We start from the raw sequence: 24,104 nt of genomic DNA, 5'->3' as shown, positions 1-24,104 counted from the left end.
ACGTTTGGAAAATCCCTCTCTTTGGTTCATAATAGTACCAAAATTCTGGATTTTACAGCCCTAGCTCAGTTTAGCAGTCCTGGATGCATTGCCAGCTGCCTATGGAGCAAACCCTTGAGTCAGATCTGTTCATATCAATCTGATATTTAAAATCTTTCCTTCCAGGAAACATATAGATTTGTCTGGCCAGGGCTGAGGCTGAAATGCAGCATAAAAATCAGGTTATTTACAGACAGTAACCTGGACAGCATGTTGTTGTTCCAGCCATGGATAGCACTTCAAAGAGAGCTCTTACTACTGACTTGTGTTTTAAGACATTGAAGAGCTGACTGCTCAAATATTACAAGTTATTATTTCTTTGAAAGATGTGTGCAGCTTGTTTTCAGACTCAAAAATCTAAGAGAAAACATAGAAAAGGGTTTATATGGGTTTGAAAAGAACCACAAAAGCTGGGGAAATCTGGATAGCCAAAAATACAGCTTGAGTCAAGGAAAAAAAGTCTGTGTTGGTGACAGAAGAAAAATTGCTGCCTTGCAGCAAAGTACGCATAGCTTTGTTTATGTTGGTTGGCAACCTCTTGTACTCCTGGACTGCCTTTCTGTCTTTCTCAAGATAGTGCTTCTGAAATGGTTGGCCAAGTAGATAATTGGGTTCATTGGCTGCATATTTACAAATATGGTGTATTTGACAAAGTTACAACTGGCAGTGCCTTTAAACTGTGGTTCAGTGAGTTTATCAGTTATATATGAATTTAGATATGTTATCGCAAGTCTGCACTATCTCTAACCCAATTAATTACTGGGAAATGTGTTAAAATAATGAATCCTGACAAATTAAAGAGGGAGAGTTTATACTTATCTAGCTATTGAACTGCTTAGTTCTAGTAAGAATTGTATTACTTATTTTGTTAAATAGAAATGTCAAAATTAAAATATTGGCATTTGTAGCTGCCCAGACACAGGCACAAGAAGCATTCCAGAGGGAAGCACTTTCTTTTTAAGCCATTTAATACAAATATTGCATTTGATCTCATGAGTCAAAATCTCCTGCTGGCACAGTGTAGTCCAGGGAGATAGTAAAGCAGTTTCGCCATCACAGCAGAATACAGCAGTGAGCACAGACAACACAGCTAAGGCAAACCAGCCCACAAATAGGACAGGACTACAATTTCCTCTCTCTGTGTTGGCTTTTTTTTGTCCCCTGGTCAACTCAGACCAACCCCTCCTTCAAAAAAGGTTAGTGAGTTGGGCAAGGTGTTCCCCTGGGGCAGGTGGGGTAGTGTCCAGTGCTGGACAGTACAGCTCAGCCATCCGCTCATGCCTGCAGGAAGCAGTGCCAAGGTCTGCCAGAAAATGACCTTACATCTCCCAGGGACAGCTCCAGCCACTCCACCAACTGACCAAGGCACCTGGCATAGAAATGTTACTGGATACTGCATTCCCTATTGTATTTTTCTTCTAGGTGTGCTGAGCTCCTCAAGGAAATCTCAAATTCAGGTCATGCTGATGAACCAGAGTTTAGCAGGAGAGAATACAGTACCAACATGAGGTGCAGATGAAAGCAGTGAGTTTACCATGAGAAAGAATGAATATTTAGTCATTAATGCTCAAAAATAATGTAAGCAAAACTGCTTGTGATTTTTTTTCATAGTTCACACTTTTCTGATTAGATAAATTAAAACACTGAGGAAAATTGAAAAATACTGGATCAAGTGGATCCTGTTGCTCTATTTAGTCCTATTTGGACACCAAAACAGTGCATTTGCCGTTCTGCTCTGTAAAGTGACTGAAACTGTCTGGATGCCTTTTGGGTAAGTGATTTGCATGTAAAGCAAATATTTCCTAATTACCCTACCTGAAAACTCTGCTTGTATATTTTTGACAAGTGGAGAAGATGATGTAGGTCAAACTATGGCTTTACATCACATTTTAGTAGTTCTGATTTTCTCCCAAAGACTTTCAGAAGAGTCACTGACTCGGGCTGTAGCCAGTCCTGGTGATGATGCAGCAGAAGGGACTGGTTTGGCTGCCAGCTCTCAGCTCTGTGAGCTTTGCAGTGCTGGCAGGAACAAAAAGCAGTAAAAACTTGCCTGTCAGTGAAGTCAGCAGCTCTCACAATGAATGCAAACATAAGGTAAATCTGCTGAGTAAGAAGATGCCTTCCTACGCAGTAACTTTAGAAACTAGAAATCTGAACAGACAAAAAAAGAGATTAAAAATTTGCTTGCTGCAAGCATGGGGTAAAATTAGAGGTGGAACGGAAAGCTTAAGTGATAGCGGCAGCATTTGATGGTATCTCCCATACGCATTATCCAGAGGGTGGTGACAGCATGATTCTCAAGCCATGTTTGCAGTTTAGGTTGCATTTTGGCAAGCTAGTTCGCGGCAGATGTAAGCGTAAGGCTGCTTTCTGATGATGCAAGTGAAGGGCAGCTCATCCTCGACAGCACAGTGCTGTTCCATGTGGCCATCTGGAAGTGGTTTTATTGGTGCTGTAGGATGGGCTCAGTGAGAATCAATAACAAAATTGGCTTTTTTTTTTTTTTCTGGTCAATGCCTATCCTCAAGTCAAACATTTGTCTGCATGTACGGGAAGGCCAGTTTTATCTGGGTGTGAGGTGCTCTGGCACACCTGGACAGTGCTGCACCTGCGCCGGGCAGTGCAGGGTCTACTGCTCAGCACCTCCCCTGGTTCGGTGCTCTGGGCGGACAGCTCTGGGTTTGGCACAGCCCCTCGGTAACGCCGCGCCGGGTCCAGCGCACGTGTTGCCGATGCTCGCCATGCCGGTGAGCCGTGAGATGCCCCGGGGGAGCCCGGTGTCCCGGGGGAAGGCATGGCCGGCAGCTCCTGCCGCGGCTGGAGGGCTCAGCCCGCCCGCCAAATACCGCAGCCGGCAGCGCCTGCCCGGCTCAGGGGTCGGCGGAGCTGCCGTCGGGTCCCGGTGCTGTCCGGGAGGGGCCGCCTCTGCGGGGCCGTGCTCGGCCCAGATGGCGCCGGAGCCCGCGGCCCCTCGTGCGCGGGGCTGGCCGGCCCTGCCGCCCCCCGGCCCCGGCGCATTGTCCGCCGCGACCCCCCGCCCTGCGGCCCGCCCCGTCCAGCGGCGTCCCTCCCTCCCTCCTCCGGCCGGTCCTGCCCCGCCCCTCGCCCCTCTTCTCCCCAAAGGCCAATGGAGACGAGATGCAGAGAGTAGGGCCGGGACGGGCGCGCCGGGGCCGCTCCGTCCGTCCCCAGTCTCCTCCCCTCGCCCGCTGACCGGTCTGTGGAGCGGCCGGCGGGGCATGCCAGCCGCGTCCCGCTGAATGGCGCCGCTCCGCCGCCGGCCGCTGCTGCGGGCGCTGCTGCCGCCGCTGCTGCTCTCGCTGCCAGGTGAGTCCGGCCGGCCCGCGCCCCATTGTCCACCCGCGCCCCATTGTCCGCCCGCGCCCCGGCCCCGCTGCGGCCGCCGCACGTGGCTTTATTTATCCGGCATCGGCGGGACCGGCCGGGAGGGACGGGAACCGGCGGCGGCTCCGCGCTTTGTTCGTCCCGCGACGGGGCCGTGAGGGGTGCGGGCGGTGCGCGGCCCCTCCGCGCTCTGGTGAGGGGTTTTCGCTAACGATTCCTTGTAAAATCAGCCTTTTTACGACGCGCCCCGCTCCGGCTGCTTTGGCAGGCTTGTAAAATTAGCGAGTGGGCCGGGCGGAGCCGTCGCACCTGTGTGGCCGCCCCGGCGCTGCGCGCCCCGCGGCCCCCGGGATCACCGCGCACCCCGCCCGTGCTGTGGCGGTGCCCGAGCCGGTGTGGAAGGCGCTGGCTCTCTGGCTCCTTGGCTTTTTGCAGCCTGAGGGCTTCGCGCCGCTTGGAGTCAGTACCAAGTTTCCCCAGAGTTGTCCGAGTTCGGAGCGCTCGGAGCGTGTGATAGCGACAGCTTCACCTCGTGCTGTGGGTTCCGCGGCATGACTCGCGGCTCACAGTGCTTGGTAACTTGCACGTCTCTGCTCACGTCTGTCCTTACAGGCAAAATGTTTTGTTGTTTGTTGTTTTTTTTTTTTTTTTTCCTTCTCTCTTAGGAGTGTGGTGCTTTAGTGAACTGTTTTTTGTGAAAGAGCCTCAGGACGTTACTGTCTCAAGGAAGGATCCGGTGGTTTTAGACTGCCAAGCCCGTGGTGAAGCTCCTGTAACTATTACATGGCTGAAAAATGGAGGCAAAGTGTCTGAAAATGAACGGATCTACACTTTATCCAATGGCTCGTTGTATATCAGTGAGGTGGAAGGAAAGAAGGGAGAACTGTCTGATGAAGGATTTTACCAGTGCTTAGCTCTGAACAAATATGGGGCCATTCTCAGTCAAAAAAGCCACCTTACACTAGCAAGTAAGTCCCAGCTCCTGTTTATTAACCTGCTCGTGAGTTTGTGACAGCAGTTCCCTGAACAGCACACAACAACCTATCATTTTGATTGTGTACCTGAAAAGTTAAAATGCAAAATTATGGAGTAATTCTAGAGAACCTTTATTTCTTTTTAAATGTTTAAAGATTATGAGAAAAACTTATGGTGGTCCCTTTTTGAGTCTCTGCTGTGGCAGAAGTGGTGCAGGCGCCTGTGAGACCTCTTGGGCAGTGGTGCCTTGTGTGGGTGGCTTACGTGTGTCACCAGTCTCTGGAGCAGGTGGTGATGCAGAGTAATGCTGGCTACAGAAGTCCTGGGTCTTGTTTCCCAAGTGCTGTTCTAGCAGCCTGACAAGGGTTATCTACAGAATTGATTAAAAAAACCAAAAAAATTCCTTGTTCGGTAGCTTGATGTTGTGTTGTGCCGTCTTGGGGCAGGCGGAATGATTAATATAGATGTTTATCTCTGGAGAGGGAAGAGGGGAAAGGTTTTCTGGCCAACTGTAAGGCCTTGCTTTTCTGACATGTGTTCAGCCAAGCAGGTGTGGATGCTATTCCTTTTGGGACTCCTCTGGAACCTCCCACAAGGGCCTGTTATGTGTTTCCACTAGGAAGCGAGAGTCGCGTTTCTGGAGTGACTCCCTGCTGCTGGATGAATGGTGAAGGAAATAGTTGTGTCTAAGTGCTTTTATGGCTTTAACAGACTGACCCCGGGTGTTTGTTGCCCTCTATTTTCCTATCATCTTTAAACATTGAGCAAGAGATGTGTGTGAGGAACGGAATGCTGTGCCTTTTTCCATGGCAGTGCAGAGCTTTGCCACTAGACTACTTCTACAACATGATCTCCTTTTGCTTCCCAAAAGTACATAGGAATGTACTTTTCAAAGAAAAGTAAATTTTGGCAAAGTAAAGAAAACTTTCATTTCAAAGAAAGTATAACACAGAGAGTACACAGTTTATGTAGTCTTCTCATGTTCTCTCTATAATAGGACTTAACTGATGAATTTAATCTAATAGGAAAAGACTTCCTTTGACCTCTTCGACCCTGTTTTTAGTAGCAAGTTGCATAAAACTGGTGCTGGTACCTCTGTGAAAACTTGACATTAGTTCTAAGTTGCAGCTTTTACTAAATTCAACATGACAATAGTTATTGAAATTGGTACATTAGCTTACATTAAAAGATGTGTGAATGTTAACATTTGTTAGGTTTTTTTCTGTGTCCTTCTGACCTGATTGTAAAAACTGTCCACAAGATCCCCCAGGAAGGTGAGAAAAGCCTTGTTCAGTGAGCCAGAGCATTGGGTGGTTCAAAACCATTCTGGAAGCAGGTGGCTCCAAGTGAATGCTGAGTTTTCACATGCTGTAAGAATGTGAAACTCTGGACTGTTCATTTCAAAAACCTGCCTATGTATTACTTTTTATCTTGCTCATGTACAGGATTAATAGACTAAGTAATTCTTGGGTGCTTTTGGTAAAATGGTGAAAAATGAAGTATTACAATTTTTGACATTTAAATTCACCTCACTCAGAGTGTCAGCATGATTAAAAATTAGACAAGAAAACCCTTCTAAAGAGGATAGAATTTTTTTTTTGTTGTTGTTAACCAACATAAAGCTAAGCAGCCAAGTGGCTGATGCATTCTGTGTGTAGGTCTGGAAAATTCAGGGCCACTTTAAACTGGAAACATTGCAGGATGAGCTCTATGCTTAATACTGGAGAACTTCCGGAATAGAACAGAGCATTATAGTAGAATAGCATGGTAATGCAATTGTAGTATTTGGATTTATTCAGACAATACTGGGCTTCTGTAAATGTTTGCTTCTAGCATACACATTGTTTCATCAGAAAGGTGGTTTAATTTTGCTGATTTTCACCAAGAAAGACTTGTGAACCAATAGATTGCATGCTGTGGAATGAGATTCTTGTTTTGCAGCCCTTTTCTTTTTCCTTCCCTCCTTCTCTGTGGACTGTGACAAAAGGTTTCTTTTTCTTCTTTGAATACTTGAAAGGCTTTCTATGGCTGTTGGAGAAAACTGGAAGAGATAGCGGATCCATAATGATCACAGTAGGTGTTGTTGACTTAGTGATTAAGTGGTTAACTAGTGGCCAAACATGAAGTTATCCTATGTAGCAGTCTCTTCTCTTTAGTCATGCGCCAATATGACTCGTTTCAGATTGTCATCTTTACTGTAAAGCTGTGAAATGTGGCAGCAATTTGTATTGTGATAATTTGGAGCCCATAAAACATGTGCAAAATTAGTTTTCTCTCTCATTTTCACAGTGTTTCTGCCTGCTCTCACGAACTGATTGAACTTTGCAGACGTTTTAAGTGAAATAAATGAAAGTCTTGTCGGGGGATTTTGTAGCCTTACAATTTTTCTTTTTAGAAGCAGTTGTCGGTTGCTGCAAAGGCAAATTACCTTGTGGTCAGGGTACAGAAGGAACTATACATATTAAACAGGTGGAGAATAGGCATTAAATGGGCATTCTTTCTTTGGAGGAAAAAAGCAAATGCTCTCTTCAGTTACTGGTAGCAGCAGGGTGTGAGGATGTTCTTTTACTTTGCCTGGTCAGAGGTTTTTCCAATAAGCTTATCTTTTGCTTCAGAATTGTAATGTTTAGTGTTGCATTTGGAAATCAAAAACTTTAATCTGTCCAAGAGTTTAAGATCTGAACACACAAGGAGATCAGGTCTTGGTTTCTAAACTTAGAAACTGGAAGCTGAAGGTTGCACTCTTGGCAAGAATTCCATTATTCATGTGCAAATTAAGAATTCACAGGGTTAAAAGGTTAGAAACTGGCCAGGATGAGGTTTACCCTTGTGATAAAGAGCAGATGACCCTCATTCATTGGCCAAAGCTTTCATGTAGCTCCTCTGCAAAGTTAGTGATTGCCATGAATTGTTCTTGAGGAATGCAGAAATTCAAATGTGAGCAGGCCTTTCCTTAAGTGTCACTATGGAGCCTTATCTCCCGAGCACATCAGAGTAGGTCTGCAGGGACAGGGTTCCTCCCCAGAGGCCCCAAGGCTTTGCTTTCCTGTTGTTCATCCATGCACAAAAGAATTTGACTAATTTAGGGCTCTTTTTTTTTTGTGAGATCCCCCTACTTTTTTAGAAGGAAGCTCTGGTGCTGAGGTGGTGCTTAAGTAAAACTAAATATTAGTTTCAGTACATGCTTGTAGTTACTTCCAAAGCTGGCTGATTGATGTGGGAGCAGAGGAGGAGGTCCTATCTGCTTCTTTGTGAGGCAACATGGGGGGGGGAAATGGTACTACTTAAGAGCATGACTTACTCAAAATTCAACTTTTGTCACTGCTACTGAGAGAGATCCCTTTTAACTGAATATAAAGGGAATGGAGACTCCAGCGAAAGTCCTTTTGGTACAACTTGGAATCAGCCAAAAGTAAACAAGCGGAGATTTTTGTTTTCCTGCATTTTAAAATTTAGATTTAACCAAAGTTAACCAAGATTTTGTCTAAAAATAAAGCTCAACTTCCAATAAGATATTATTCGGGAGAAATGGAGAAGGTGGATCATGTTCTGAAGCTGGTAACATGGGCACTGGGCAGTGATTGGATAGGTTGCTCACTGTTTATTTCCTTTTCACAAAAAGTGGAAATGGAATTCTTGAGATGGATGGTATATAAACAGCATTCCTAGATAACCCTTTCTCCTCTTGTAACTTGGCTGAACTGATTTTAATGTTTGTGAATTACAAGAAATGTAAGCCTAATTCTTCTTGTACAGGTTTCTACATTGCACAAGAGGGAAAGGTTATGCAAGCAGAAGGTTTCTGGGAACATGTTCCTGGAGGGAAACTCTGTGTGTGCCCACTGCACTGCAGTTTGTGGAATGCTGGGCCCTTTACACATAGCAGGCTATACTTTGTGGAAAGTTCGTAATTTTGCTTACCTGCTGAGGCAGTGATTTGACTTCTGGTCCTGCCAATAATTGGCTGTATTTATGTTTTTATAGCCTAATAGCATCTTTTGCTCTGCTTTTAAATATTTGCACTGAAGAGTGCATCCAGCTGAGCCTCTTTCTGTACTGTGACAATCATGTTTCCTTAGCTGTTCCAGCTGTTCGTTCCCACTTTGGCATTGTGCTGTACCTTGTGTGGGCACAGCTGCATGTGTAGCTAACTGAGCATGGACTAGTCTGGGTTAAAATAATAGAATTAAAACAAAAGATGGTGTTTAACCCAGATGAGTTCCCTAATATGGTTTGTCTTGGAGCCACTCACAGTGATTGCACTGGTGTAACTGAGAGGACTGGTGTGGAGGTTGGAAGACTTAGTGGGGACAGGGGAAGGCTAAGGAAACTTAGACTCATTAAACTACAGTCTTTGTGAAACATGTAAGCAAAAATTTTGCCCTTCTGCTACTGATTTTTTTTAAAAATAATTTAGTATCTTGCCTTAAAATAACAGGATTAATAGCTGTGGTCTAACAATATAGTTTTCATTTTCTATGGAATCTGTCATTTCAGGTGTCTTTCAAATGCGTATAAAACTCAAAGGTATGTTTAATTATTTTAAATAGTAATGGAGAGAGGTACAAATTGTGAGAAAGAAAGGTGGTGTTAGAGGGCAGAAGTGGTTTTGAACTGTGGTGGAAGTGAAATGGCAAATGGCAGCTGTAGCCAATAGTCTTGTATTGAAAGAGATCCAAAGTCTTAATGCTGTAGAACTGGTGTGGTTACACACAGCTTGAGGAACCTGGTGATCTAGGTTTTGACAAGTGCTGCCCTACTGCTGTTGCTTTGATTGGTTGATTTGAATATCCTGAGAGAAAAATTTATTTCTAAGCTGAGAGTGAACATGGCTGATCCTTAGTGCATTTAAATTCCAGTATTTTTAGGCAGGAGGATGAGGTTCCAATGTCTTAGTCAGCCATGTCAGTTGATAACAATGAAGAAGAACTGTAAGATTTTTGTTCTTTAGCTGAGATATCCTTGAGAAATAAGAAAACTGAGAAATATTATCTTTCTTAACCCTTTTTATTGTAGTATTTTCCTCTACAACTCTCCAAGTGTCTTTTGACCTGAAGTCCTGCAGCACATTGACAGAAGACAATTATCCTTTTAAGACACAACCATACTTTTTTTTTGGTGGTGGTGGTACTAGGGAATTCCCTCCTTTTTCAGCAATGACTGGGCTGCACTTGTAAGAGTCTTCCACAGAGTAAGGAATGTGCTTTTATGTTGTTACCAAGATAAAAAAAAAACCCAAAAACTTAGTGCACATGAACAGTGTTCATTTCCACTACCATGTTACTTGAGAAGTGAGCTTTTTATGGATTTTCTCAACACCTCCGTTTCAAATTTGTGTCAAGACTAATGCCAGACTGAGGCCTTCCATGCCCTTGCTTTTCTTCCTAGCTAGTAACACCAAAGCTGTTAGGGTTTATTTACTAGTTTTTATCAGTGTAACTTTACAATGTATAAAGTTTTTACTAGTGTCCCTTTTAAAAGACTGTTCAATCTTTTTGTCAGTGTATTCTGTAGCTAAAGCTAATAAAAACTTCACCTACATGAGAAGTATTGAAGGAAAACATGGTGCTGTGCTACATGTTGTTCAGAGCTGTGACCAAAAGCACTCACTTCTTACCTGGTGCAAATTCTGTGTGTGCTATGTGCACTAGCCTATGGAGATTCCTTTCCTACTTGCAAGCAATGTATGGCAGCAAAAGATGCTGTTCTGTTCCTGCAGTGTGGTGCTCCCCCCCACTGCTCCCTTTCTTCCCCCTCCCTTTTTCTCTGCATTTCTTGGTGTAGAAATTGTTGAAAGGGCATTCAGTAAGGCCCCCTTTTGTCAGCCAGCTCTGATTATCCTGAAGAAAAGGATCTCACTCTGAGCAGTTGTTTGCCTAGAGACTTGTTGTCACGTCTTCACAATTTAACAGCTGTGGCTATTGATGGTGTGCAGAACAATTTAAGACAATGACAAAAGAGAATCTTGGAGGAAGAATTTAAAAGTTACTAAGCGTTTTCCTACAGAAATATGGTCATGCCCATTGTTGGACAAATTTGTGCTTAGTATTTGTTTGTTTTCCTCAGGATTTTGTATTTTCTCCACACTTTATCTCCAAAATTGTGGACATAATCTTTATTTAGTTTTGCTTTTTTGTTTTGTTTTGTTTCTGTTTCATCAATAGGCCCAGCTGTTAAATTGGGATTGATTACTTCCAGTCTTTATAACTGGTAATCACCACCTAAGTGAAAAAGTAATCAACAATGTCAAGACTCCACATTTTGTTGAGTAAGTGTGGGTTGTATGGTCAACATTAGTTACTAGGGTCAACCTCTAGGTAGCTTTTAAGCAACAGCATTTTAAGCAGTGTCTACATTTAAATGTTGATTGTCTCAGCAACTGAGTTAAAGGTGGAAAAAAAATTGCACTAGATCACTTGTGTTGGGAGGTAGAAATCCATTTGGCAGCCTTCCAAAACCTGCATCTGTAGTGGAAACAATTTTTGGTTGTATGGATTAAATTGTTACTTTTTAAAGACATAAACAGCAGACTTAGGGAAGAGATGGCTGTGAAACCACCTGAGTATGGACAGTTTGCCTAAGACTTAGTGTATGGAATTATTGTAACCTCCTCCTCTGTTTTTTCTGTATGTAAAAACTTTGGAGGGAGATGGCCTTCCTAATTTATTAGAGGAAAATAAGAATAAGCATTACTAGACAGATTTTTTTCCCTGCTTCTTTTACTTTGTTTCCTACCTCTCAATAATAAGTCTATTGGTTTTGCTGTTTTTTTTCCAATTAAATCAAATTTTGTCTTAGGTGAGTGGAAGTTTTTATTTGTTTTTAACAACATAAATGCCCTCAAAGACAAAATAAACTAAGTGGCATCTGGATAATATGGTTAGCATCTCAAGGCCCTTTTCAAAGTGCTTGTTTCTCAAGTGCCCATCTCTTGTACTTCTGGTAGAGGTTTCTGACACAGCAGTGCATCTGCAGCTTAGGGAAATAGAATCTAGATATCATTTCCCCCAGAGGCAGACAGGTTTGCTCCTGAAGTTCACTTAGATTCTTATTATCAAAACCCAAAAATGACAGAATGTGTAATCTTTGTATTTTATGGGGTAAAAATTTCAGGGTTCCTGAGTCTTTCTGTGCCAGTATTACACATTAAACAACTTTTAAAACTCCCACTGTGGTCAGGGTCTGACTTCTCTGACTTCGGCTAATGAGCAAACTGTAAATTTTTCAGTAGTTAAGCTTGAGCAAGTTATGTTTGCTTCTAGCCTGCACACTGTAGCAATAGTATTCTGTAAGTACCTGCTTGTTTACAGGATGTCAGAGCAGTAGAATGCAATGTGAGAAATGAAATACTGAAAATGAACTTGTTGTAAAAGACATAGGAATGCTGACAACAAGCTTTATATCCAAAGCTTTTATCAGGATTATATCATTTGAGGCAAAAGTTGCAATGTACCAAGACACTACTTCACCATCTCTGGCAGGGTTACTGGGGAGAAAGAAAGTCCACAGAGAGTGCAGTTATTTAACCTTCTGTAGTCATGATTCTTGCATTTATACCTGTTTTAACTGACTTCCTCTTCTGATTAAAATAATGAGAATATACCCGTATTCCCATAAATTATTTGAAAGGGGTTTTTTGACATTGTTTCTGCATGTAGGCAAAGCTTTGGGGAAAGGAATGACTCCTGGAACACAAATGTCTCTTCTTCTCAAGACCTCACAGCTACATTTTTACTTGTATTTTACCAATTTTTTCAATGGTAGAATAGTGCTAAGCAAATGACACCTCCAGCCTTGGAGAAGAACTGTGTTTGAAAGCAGTGTCTGCCATCAGAATCCTGGTACAATTCTCCTGGACAGTGGGGAGTAAGATGATTGCTGTTTCAGGATGGTGGCAGAAATGTATTGTGAAAAGCATGAAGCCAGCTGCAGAGGGGGTCTTTGATATATTTTCCCATCTACAGAATCTTAGGAAGAAAACTTCCTGTGTACTGACTGATACCAAGGGACTGGTGGTCGGATGGGTTTGGTCTCAAAACATTGCAATTCATTGTATCTGTATTCTGGTGTGGAACATCTTTGCCAAGCACATGTTTTAGGTGGATGGTGGCATGGGTGACAAATTCCATATGTGCAAGATTTTTGGAATTGCAGCTTCAGGTGGGACAAACACAGTGTTTTAGATAGAAGAAAAGTCTGTCTTTAGCTGCAAGCTACTCTGAGTGTATTGATGACAAAGCAGCAAAACTTACCTTGTCCTAGTCCTCTAGCCTCAGAAGGTGTTAAAATTATGATTTAGAATTTAATAATAGCAATAATTTACCTTGGCCTAGAATTGTGTTAGAAATTTGCTCTTCAACTCTGAGGTGCAATAGTTTAAATCTGAAATTATTTGCTTATGAGAGAGAGTTTTAAAATAAATAGTTATCTGATTGACCAGGCGTAAGAGGTACTTTATTACAAGAGGTAGTAAGAGGTAAGTTATTACAAGAGTTAAGCATGTCATCTGGTGTTCTTTTAATACATAGCTGGGGGGAAGTTAAACTAAGTCTTTACAGCTTGTGGTGTGCATCCTGTATAGAGTGATGAATGAATGTTGGAAACTGGAGAAGATTCTTTGAACAGAAGCAATTTTATATTTTCAAATTTGATTTTTAGCATCTTCAGATAATAATCTTGATCACATTGATTGAGTACATTGTTTATTCTCATTTCAGTAGATCAGAATTTCTAGTGTAAAACCTGGTTTCTGGGGTTTTCTTGGCTCTATTTTGAGGTATTTCAGATTAAAGTCTAAACAAGATAAAATAAGTTTAGAAAACCAGCTTACATCTCAGCCTTTGCAGCATGAGTTTCTCATATGAACAGCAAGGCTCCATCTTCTCCCTCTAAAATCGTAAAAGTTATCTATCAGCATATTTTACAAAGTGGGTTTGCCAGCTCTTTTAAGCTGTATTGAGAGACACTTTACACCTTAAAATGGAAAGGAAAACATATCAAATAGAAAAGCTCTTCATTTATTTGCTGATCTGTTCTAACATTGAAATTTTTCTCATAATTTGTGTCGTCTCCCATGTTCCCACTCTTTCTTCTTTCTCATGTCAGGTGCAGGCTGATTTTGCTGCATTTAGTTTTTGTTTTTTCATTTTCTCTTATAAATGTCACATATGTGCTATATCATTGTTTTGGATCTGCAAAACTGCTTCTGGTGGCCCCTCCTTCCTTATTCCTGTCTGATGACTGGAAGGAGGTGCTGTTTTCCAGTGGAGCTTATTTTCACAGCTGTGGCAGAGGAGGGAAGTGTCATAAGATACTTTGAGGTCAGTTTTGACCCCAAATTTAGATGAGGTAAAAATGATTCCACAGAACTATAATATCTTGTCTCAGGTGGTCTGTCTTTCACTTAAAATCAGACAATAATTATGATTAAGAAAAAGCTATTTTAATAACCATTGCAATAATGTACAATAAAACCAGTTCAGTGTTACACAGTATTGTTTTTTGCTTTACAACTTGTTACAGCTGGAAGTTTGCAAATAACCTGTTATCTTTTAAAAGAAACCTTAAAGTCTTTGAACATGCAGAAGAATTTTAAATGCTTACTCCTGCTTGTACAATCTTGAACATATTAATAAATTGCTTAGATGACTTATCAGCAAATTAACTAGTGTAAATTATTAAATTACCATTTCCCTGTCCACATCAAGATCTCTAGTAAACCTCTAATAACTGTAACATGTGCCTCAGGCAGAGCTGTGCATTATGTATGTTCTTTGTAGCGAGAATTCGTTGACTTTATGAAGCCATTGACAGACATTTATCATTTTGTTCATTAAACTTGTCTGTGACATCCGGTAAATTGATGTTAACTGGAAATATTCTCTGGGAGTTCTGGCACGACTCTGTCATTTTGCCTGAGGAGAAACTTTGTACATAGCATGTCCCAAATTACAAGGGTGAAACTTCCTTCCCCCACCTCCTCTCCCAAAGCCTAAGTGAGCATATGACCAGCTCTTTTTTCCCCTCTTGCTTTCAATGCTTATTTATGCAAACAGCCCTGTAGCCTTGCAGTTTGCAAGCAGATTTATCATTGATCTTCAATAGAGGTTGAAAGTGGATCTTGCTTTTATTGGTTCAGCCAGTCTGTGCCAGGAAGGCAGCTCAATTTTATCCCACAGCATATAAGAAATTAACTGCGGAATTCTTGGTAGCATTGATGGGAGTTTTGTGACATTCCCAGCACGGGGCAGTTAGTACTTGTTTTTAATGGTCATAATCTTTACCCAATGTTGCTTGTTGCTGAGTCTCATAGTGTTTCGTAAGTGACCAAATGCATTGCTGAAAGCCTTTTAATAGTGTAGAGCAGTGCTTTGTTTGGTCTTCTGAAATTACTTTGTTTGGAATGATGAACAATTTTTTCTGCTTTTGACCACCCAGTATAGAAAAAAATACACACTTTTAACACCTGCCAGTGTTTGATTCCTGTGGGATAGCTATCTCTGGTAATGGTAGAGGCTGTTAATAGGATATCTGCCTGCCTTCTAGTGTTCCTGTTGTGCTACCTGGATCCAGCTGTATCAGGGATCTTTCAAACAGATATGAATGGACTAACAAATTGTGCCATAACTAACCAAAATATTTATTAAAGGGTCTAAGATACCATCAAAAAATTGAATACCCAAAAAATCCATTACATAAAATTTTTGTCTTTTGAGAGAAAGAGTAGAACAGTTGGCTCTTGAAAATATATTGTGTCTCACTACATAATAGTTCACTGGATTAAATGAATTTATTGATTTCTGCTTCTTTACTGACACACATTTATGAGCAGTTTCTTTGGCACCATGGCCACATGTCAAAGGTCATAACTTTCCTTCACTGTGGAAGAATAAAAGCTTTCAGATGGTGAATCCCTGAAATCTAAACAGGGCTTTATCCTCCCTTCCCCCCTCTATGTAATTACTGGTTTTGCATGGATTTATTTAAGATAAATACACAATAATAATAAAAACTATACATATTAAATGAACTCCTATATTATCTATCATAAAATGACTGCAGGAAACTCTATACATGAAAGACAACATATCTAACCTGCTAATAGGTATTATTATGGAGCACATGGTAGTATATTAGACTCCTTTATGGTCAGAAATTTAATTGAAAATGGTCAGTTTTGAGAACACAATAAATATTTTTCATGAAGAATTTTATTACACTTCAGTTTAAAAACAGTATTTCTTTCCTTTTAGCGTTGTGTATACTTGATATGCCAGAGGAGATCCTGAGAGCAGATCCTGCTGAGAGAATGAAGCACATTCGAAATCTGTGCTTTGTGTTTAGATGAATGTTTATAATGTTGACATTTTCTTTAATGACCTTCATTAGTAGTAAGTAGCCCGTGGAGCTTTTCGTCTGTACTAGATATGAAAGTCCTCTCATGACGTAAACATGAAGTTACTAAAAAAAGAAATTGCAGTGAAACATAAAGAAGTTTAATCAGTCCACTAGTTTGCTAGAGGTAAGTAGGCAGGAGTAGTGGGGCTTTGGGACTCTCTAGGAAGAGCTTGTCTTCTGTTTCTGGCAGCTACTAACTGGTAGATTAGCTCTGACCCTCTCAAGACATAGCAGTTGAAGGTAACCTCAGCAGGGTGTTACTTTGATTTAAAATAATTAAAATATTTGTGCTAGGTAAGGTGCCATAGGTTTTAATTGTTAGCATGGCTGGCTATAGTCCTCTTAGCAAGGATGTTTCTGAATAGCAGAGCCTAGAGTTCTATCAATGGGAAGAACACCCCATGATTTTCTAAGAAGGCATAAAAAGTCCCCCCATCGCCTGCCCCAAGAAAGAATCAGCTGCCAGCCTTTATTTTTGCATAGTAGAGATGAAGCCTATTAATCTTTTAATCATGATTTTTAAAAAAGGGTTTAATCATGATTCTTGAAAAAAAACTATCGTGGTAGACTTTTCTTCTACTCTGTTATTTTTGTGTGTGTGTGCAAATGATGATCTTATTCTAAGGGAGCTAGTGGCACTCTGCTCTTAAATTTACCAAATATTTATATTGTAGAATTGTTGTTGCTAATTTTCTGACATGTTAACCTTTTGGATAGAAATTTGTCATGCAAGCATCCATCTCTTTACTTTTAAATTTTTCTAATACAGTATTTTTAATCAGGGCTGTTTATCCTGTTGCCTTGAGCAAATCTAAGATGAAACTGTTTTCTGTGTTTTCTCTTTTTTTCACCAGGACAGCATGGGAATGTCTGCTTAGGGAACAGAGACATGGAACTTGTTGGGGAAGTGGTCTTTGTGTCTGGAAGTAGCTTTTGTTGTTGCTATGACTAGAATTGGTTGTCCTGTAAGTTCTGAGGAAAAATCTCAAACTTTTTTGGTTTTTTGGCAAATGTTCACACAACCTTACTCAGCTTGACTAGCTAGAGACACAGAAGGTGCTGCTTGTGCTGAGCATGTTGCTTGTGAACACCAAGTTGGGCTTTCCCTCTAAGCAGTCTCGGACAGATGTAGACTTGCTTTTTTTTCCTGTCCTGCATTAATGAGGAGCTGAAGTGTGATCTAACACTGCCTGGAGAAACCAGCTGGCTTCGAAAGCTGGAAACAATGCTCTAATTACCTGGAGAGGAAGTTTGGGAGGGGAAGGGGGTGAGGTGGAGGTGTGAGTGGTATCATGTGTCTAGAGGTCAGGAAGGGTATTGGTGGGAAGAGGCGAGTGCTGAGGAGAATCTTGTGGAGTGAGGGGACCTGGGCTTGGCTCAGTTTGGAGACTGCCATGGGTACAAGATTGGAGTGGAAGAGGACCGGGAATCTGCCAAAGACTGACTCGAGAGTGTGCCCATCTGAGCAGCTGATCTTTCAGGACGTGGGAAGTGTACCCAGGAGGCCTGAACTTCCCTTGGGAACTTCAGAAAGACAAAAAATAATCTAGTCAGGGGATCTTTAGAGTATTAAAAATGCATTGCTGCTTCAGCCAGAAGCTTCGGCAATATGTGACATGAGCCCACGTGTCCCTACTTTTCATGGGAAGTCTTTGATTATGTGTTTCTTATGGCCTTGATATTTGATACGAGATTCTGAGGTTTGATCAGTTGGAGCTGCAACAAGTTGGGGGAGCTGTCCATGATTGCAACACGTGGAGTGCTGTGAAGGATCAGTGTCATGTCTTGGATGTCTAAATTTAGTGAATATTTCAGTCCGCATCCAAATGTTTGTCCATACCCAACAGTAAAATTAAATTAATAATGGAACGTAATCTCAAGGTGTTGTGAAAGTGGATGCAGTAACACTTGTGAAGAACTGTAGTGCACAGCCCAGCAGGAAAGGCCATAGGGAAGTTGGTAACTCTGTTCAGGGCAATGCTTAACAGAGTGTAATAAACAAGGAATGAGGCCACACACTGAACAGAGAGGAGAAAACAAAATATTGAATAGATGCTCATTATGTGAGCACCATTCATTTGGTGCTGTGAATAGTGGGGGAAGTGGATTGTGCAGTTGTATTGTTTCCTAAAGCATGTATATAAACAGAGCAAATCAGTTACATAAACAGCTTCATTTCTTCAGTTTCCCAACTTCTGAGCATTTGGGCTTGAAAATTTTCGTTGTGTGTGTATACACACATGTGAGAGACAGGTATATTGAATGTGTGAGTGGGAAAATTTAGGGATTGGCTTCATTTATCTAATGATGTATGTAACACAAAAAAAAGAAATAAATATGCTTGAAAGTATTAGAGTTTTATATGGACAGGATGTCATGAAAAAAAGATTTGTAACAGAGGTGTGGCAACTTCTTAAACAAATAGATTTGTCAGAACTTTCTGATTCAACCAAAATGTGGTATCTGAGCATGTATTAGCAATAACTTTAACTTGATAATAATAATGCTCAAGTAGTATTTTATATATATATATACACATATGCTCATCTATACACTCTCTGGTGTTTGTCAGTACAAACTTTACTCTGCCATCTGACTGAGATGAAAACTGGGTTTATTGCTGGTGCAGAGAAGAAGAGCTATTTTGAGGTGCCAGGCAGGACTGTGTGCTCCAGTGCTGTGGAGGAGTTGGCACCTGTCGGTTTCACCTCCTCTTTTATCTGCTCTGTCTCTTCTCTGAAGTATTTACTCCCCCACATAGCCTGGACTACCACCTTCTTGTTAGGCTACAAGGTCTTATGTTGAGCCATAGGACAGATTTTTGGAAATACAGCTGTGCAGTCGTGACTAGAGAAAAGCCCCAGTACTTGGGGTGGTGTGTTGTTGTTGTTTTTCCTTTCTTTTTTATTTTTGTTGTTTCTCCTGATACATTTATATAAAGAATCTCAAAAGCAGTGAAGTATTCAAGACCATGTGCCTTCAGTGCAGCATGTACACCTGGATCCTCTTGGGGATCTGTACCTTTGGGTGCAGGGACCTTCTTTCTCTGAGGATGTTTTTCACAGGCCTGTTCAGAAGCTGGAATTATGGGGAAGTGTAAAGCATTATTTTTATGTATTTTAATTGTTCCTTTTCTCACTATTTAGTTTCTGCAATGTTCACCATTGTCTTCTGTTTATCTAAATAATGGTTGCCCGGCCTTTCACAAACTTGTGATGGGGAAAGATGGTGACCACCTGAAACAATATCATCTGTGGCAGAATAGCCTGAGAACTTTAAATAACCAAAGGGGACCGTTTCCAAGGCAGCTAAGTGACCTTTGTATCCCAGGAGCAGACTATTCATAGAGGCAAAGCCTTTGTCCTGCTTTGACCAGTGGTCAGTGAACTCTGGCAGGCCCCTCGGCTCACCATCTTGGCCCTAGACTAGCAGCTGGTGATTGATTCATTTAACTGTCCAGATTCACATTCTTCTGTCAAGGACTTGTCAAGGAAGAAAAAGGTTCTATGGAGGGCTATTCATTTTACTAAAAGGAAGGGGATGCATTATATGATTGAGTGGATTACTTTTGGGTCAGAAGAGTTCCTGCATTGCTCCGTTTTAATTCGGCCTTCAATCAAAGAGAGATTTAGTTTATCAGTGCAGTGTGGTGCTCATGTAGAGGGACAGATAATTTCAATTCCATCAGTGCAATAGGGTTGTTTTGTTTTGTTTGTTTTTTGTTGTTTCCCCCTGTCCTTTCTGTGACTTGTCCACCCCACTATGTTTCTGCCCAAAAATTCATAGATTTTTGTGATTTGCTGATATGTCAGAGTTAAGAATATTAATTATTATTAATCTCACTCTTAGATTTAATATGTGTGATATATGAGTATTAATGTTTCTACCTCTTGTATATGGTTTTAAGCAATCCAGGGAAGCCTCAAATAAGTAAAAGATTAGTGTGTTACCTCTGTTTTGGATGAAGGGAAAAGTGAGAAGAGAGTAAATTCTACAGGACCAAACTAATAAATTACTTTCCTCCAGACAACACAGGCAATGATAAAGCTGAGGTTAGACCCTAGTATTATCTATCTAGTCCCTGTTTTCACCTCTAACAGTTGTTTCTTGCACAAACTCAGCATTTTCTAAATGCTCAGGAGAGCTGTTTTCTTCTGCTGGTTTAGAATGCCTTTTCTTGTAAAACAAGGAAGCTGTTTCCATACATTATGAAACCTGAATCATGTTTTCAGTTTTATAACTAATACGTACAAAAAACCAACTTGGATTTGCACTAGGGAGGTGTGTTTCAGCTTTGGTGTGTTGCCAGGCTCCTCTGTCCATTTGACCTCCAGCTGGGTTGTGTTTCCAAGAAAATTAGGATTTTCTTGCTGGTCCTCTTCACGAAGTACTGAGCAAAGCACGTCCTTGCTTAGCTCCTTCCACTGGAAATAACAGGCATTAGAGAGCAGATCCGGCCAGTTAACCTCCTGCCTCTGTTTGAATGAACATGATGAGCTGCAGCAGATGAAATACGACCTTCAAGTTTCTTTTCCCCACTCTCATAAGCTATGAATTGTTTTGATTTGGCTTATTGAACGTATTATGAGGGATTTCTGATTGGCTTCAGGCCAAGGTGTTTTACTTCTGCTGATGGAAGTACAAGTGCATAATTTAGAAGAAAATACAGTAAAGCTTGATCTGTTGTATTCTTTTCTCTCCCTCTTTTTTTGGGGAAAAGGGAGAATTTTGTATTTGTCAAGATAAATGAATGGCTTAACTATCTTAAGAACACGAGGGAAGATGGAAATCTGAGATAATCTAACCTTGCTAACGCTTCTCTGTTATACACCTCTACATATGTGTCAGAAATCTGGGAAAAGTAAAACACCTGTTGAATAGGCAGCCTTCTTTCATGGAGGCCTGGTGGTATTCCTTTCCTGCCAGCAGCTGTGTTTCCCAGGGATCAGTCCCCTTGCTTGAGACTTACTTGTTTCAGGCTGGAGTAGGATGTCTGAGATGGTGATAACAGCTTCTCTGGGCTCCAGATAACACTTCCCTCAGTGCTTCCCTGGTGGCTTTGATTCATGGCCTTGAGACAGAGACAAATAATGAGCTTTTAAAAATCATGGAAAGGAAAAATGGGTTGTCATTGTGTATTGGGAAAAAAAAGTATTCTAATAACTAGATGTATTACCTACTTAGTAGAACATGGCTGTTTAGTTGTGCTGTGACTGGGCAAACTGGAAATCCAAGAGTCCAACAATTGCCTCCCACCCAAGCAGTCAATAGCCATAGCAAGGTGACTTCCTCTAAAGACATCGAAGGCAATATAATTTTTATCTGGTTGCACTTCTACTTTGTTTCATGTGAAAATTGCAAGAGTTGTAAATACTTCCCCCTCCCCTACCTCCAGAATTTTTCAGGTAAGTGTCTAATTAGAGGATTTAAGTTGCTTCAATAAATAGGTAGTACTGACAGTGTCTTTTGTTACTTGGTTTTTTGTGTGAAGTTTGTTTCTGATTTTCTTTCTGCTACCCTCTGTTGAAAGACTGTTCTTGGGTGAGATCTCTGGGCTGTGTAACGCAGTAGTGGAGCATTTGGTGACAGGGAAATGAGCTGCAGGCATTTGGCCCTTGAAAGTGGAGGCATTTCTTCTTTCCTTTCCCTGTGGGAATGACGAAATGTTGACATTTGGAGAGGGGGCTGAAGGGCTTGAATTCCCAGCACCCCTGCTCAGCATTTTGCAGTGAAATTGTCTTTCATGCTGGGTTGCTGATCCTGAAACACTGTAAGCAAAAAATGGAGAGTGCTCCTATCTCTCAGGAATATCATTTCTGACAGTCTGGAGACTTAACAGCACCACCATATCAACTTACACTCATTCATATGGGGATGGTGTCAGTTTGCCACTGTATGAAATGAAACCCCTTTCTCTACCTTCCCCCAGATGTGAGGGAAGGCGCAGTGGTGGGCGGTGCAGCAGAGGAATGTGTGGGGCCCTGCTCCTGGCCTGGGATGTGCTCTGTGGTGCTTCCTCTGATTGATGAGCTAGGCAGGGTGAGGTGAAGAGTGGGTTTTGCACTCTACTTTGGGTCTAGTTTTATTTTAGCCAGGAATAGCATTTATTCATTTTTAGAGATACAAGACTGATAAATAGAGGTTTTACCCTTCTGCTGGCATCTGCAGTGAAAGTCATTGGTCAGAATGGTGCAGATTTATGCTTGCAGTGCTGCAGACTCTTGTTGCAAAGTGCTGAAATTGTCTTTTCTGTGTTGCACTGAGCGATTATTAAATTTTTCTTGTTCTTTGAGGAACTTTAGAACCATAGCAGTCAATCTTTAAATCTTTAATGTTCTATTTTTGTTTCATTATTTTTGTTTTGTGGGTTTTTTTGGGGTTTTTTTGGTTTTTTTTTTTTTTTTTTTTGGTTTTTCTTTTTGGATGCCAGATTAGGTTAGTTGTGAAGGGGCATGTCTTTTGTTGCAAAATCCTGCTTGTGTTCTGATCCTTGTCTTCATGTTGTAAAGTGCAAAACTGTGCTGGATGCTCCCCATGCAACAGTTGGGCTATTAAGCAGAACTAATTCTTCACAGAATGGCAGCAACTCCAAAGAAAGGCATCTGTGGGATTAAGCATAGATACTAGAAGGCAATCACTAGGCAAACTGCTGAAGGAAATCAGTCCTTGCAAGGGAGAAAGTGGTGTGTTCTTTCTACTGAATGCATGCAGCCACACAAGTAGAACAGCTTTGAAGCTGGTTAATGTGGCTTACTGTGTGCCTTTTCTCTCCTATTTCCTATGCTTCTTGTCTGCAGAAGAGCAGAGGGGAATTCCTTGATAAGTGCATTAGCATTTATTGTGCCTTCTGTGGCCACACACTGTCGCCTGGATGATAGATAGACTGAGAAGGGAAAACCCCAGCTGGGATGCCTTCAAAAGTGGAAAGATCAAATCTCTCATGCTTGTTTACATGGCTCGGTAAGGAATGTCAGTCACACCATCAATAAACTGTTGAATATATAGAGGCACATATTTCAAAGCCTCAAGATTTTAATTCCTTTAAAACAGTGCTAGTGATAACTCCTGAGGTGATATGTTTGTCTGCTTTTATTGGTATGGGTGGTAGTGGTATATTTTTTCCCTCCTATCAAATTATTCAGATGTAGTAAGGCAATATGTGTAGTCATGTGAGTAGCTTGCATGTAGCTGCAAGAGTGGCATTGTTGCAGTATCAGTAGCTGCTTCTACCAAAGTAAAATAGAAAGACCTAGGTGTATTATCCTGTACTTTCTTCCTTCACAGATTGGGAATTCTGATGCATGGCCTTGCATTGCAGTTGTGGATTCTCATCTCAGTGCTGCTCTAAGAGCACCTGATGGGCAGGAGAACAAACTGTAAAATAAGGTGTTCATGGGTTGGTAGTTTGTAAGTGAGGATCCTTCTGTTATTTTCTCTAGTGCATTGCTGCTGCCCAGGATCCCATTTATTGTCACAATTATGTTATTATGTCATGGATAACAACCTCTGTGTCTGTTCCAGGAATTTGAAGAAGTGAGGAGGGAACAGTCACCTTGTCAAATTGTACCTTTCTGTTCCTGCATGTGTGCTTCTGCATTGAAGAGAACTTTTTGATGGGTCATTATCCACTTCTGAGGAGCCAATTTTCTTCAACTGTTTTGAGATTTTTTTTTTTCCGTAACATACAGAGTGGACATGCTGATTATGAACTCTTTCTGTTGCTAAGGTTAACACTTTCCAAAATTTAGTGCTGCCTGTTCAGCAAAAGAAAAGAGCATCTTTCTTAAGTATATCCTGAGAAGAAATTATTGCTTTTATCCTTGAAAAAATTGATCAATATCAGAGAGATTCCTGATGTATTGTGATGGTGTTGAGGTATTTTTTCTTAACTTTTTGGGGTTTTTCTCCTTTCCTGTCTTCAACATGCATGCATTTGAGTCCTCTTCTCTTGATTTTCTGCACTGGAATAGATCAGAAACTTGCTCACAAAACTTCCATTCTCTATGTGGATGTCATGGTTTTAAGCTGAAACCAGGACAGTGGAGAAGACAATATATTTTCCTACTTTCTAGGGATACTGTTAGAATGAAGGAATAAGGATATAGTGTAGGAAAGAAAGGATAAATGAGTACATTTCCCTAAAAACCTAGTCCGGAATAGCCTAGTTGACTTCCAGGTTTTCAGGAAGAGAAAATACTATATATGAAACTGCAGACTGGTCTTAACTTTGAGAAGCTGGTGGCGAAAACTGCCTGTGTGTGGCCATAAGCACTTTTATAGAATCTAGTCCCAGCCCAAATGATGGAGAGCTTAGTGATCTTCAGTGGACGAATTCAGACTTGGTTATT

General features: G+C 41.2%; 1 protein-coding gene across 1 annotated transcript in view; it reads left to right on the top strand.

Annotated features, from left to right (window-relative positions):
* The first annotated feature begins 3,278 nt into the window (after positions 1–3,278).
* Positions 3,279–24,104, top strand: part of PRTG (protogenin) — an 80,464-nt gene continuing 59,638 nt past the window's right edge. Inside the window, 2 exon segments of the mRNA XM_032123290.1 lie at positions 3,279–3,366; positions 4,050–4,352. Of these exon segments, the coding sequence (XP_031979181.1) occupies positions 3,279–3,366; positions 4,050–4,352 (391 nt within the window).

The sequence above is a fragment of the Corvus moneduloides genome, chromosome 13 (genome assembly GCF_009650955.1).
Source record: "Corvus moneduloides isolate bCorMon1 chromosome 13, bCorMon1.pri, whole genome shotgun sequence".
NCBI classification, from domain to species: Eukaryota; Metazoa; Chordata; class Aves; order Passeriformes; family Corvidae; genus Corvus; species Corvus moneduloides.
The sequence above is the reverse complement of the archived record's forward strand: the minus strand, read 5'-3'. Positions and strand labels throughout refer to the sequence as shown.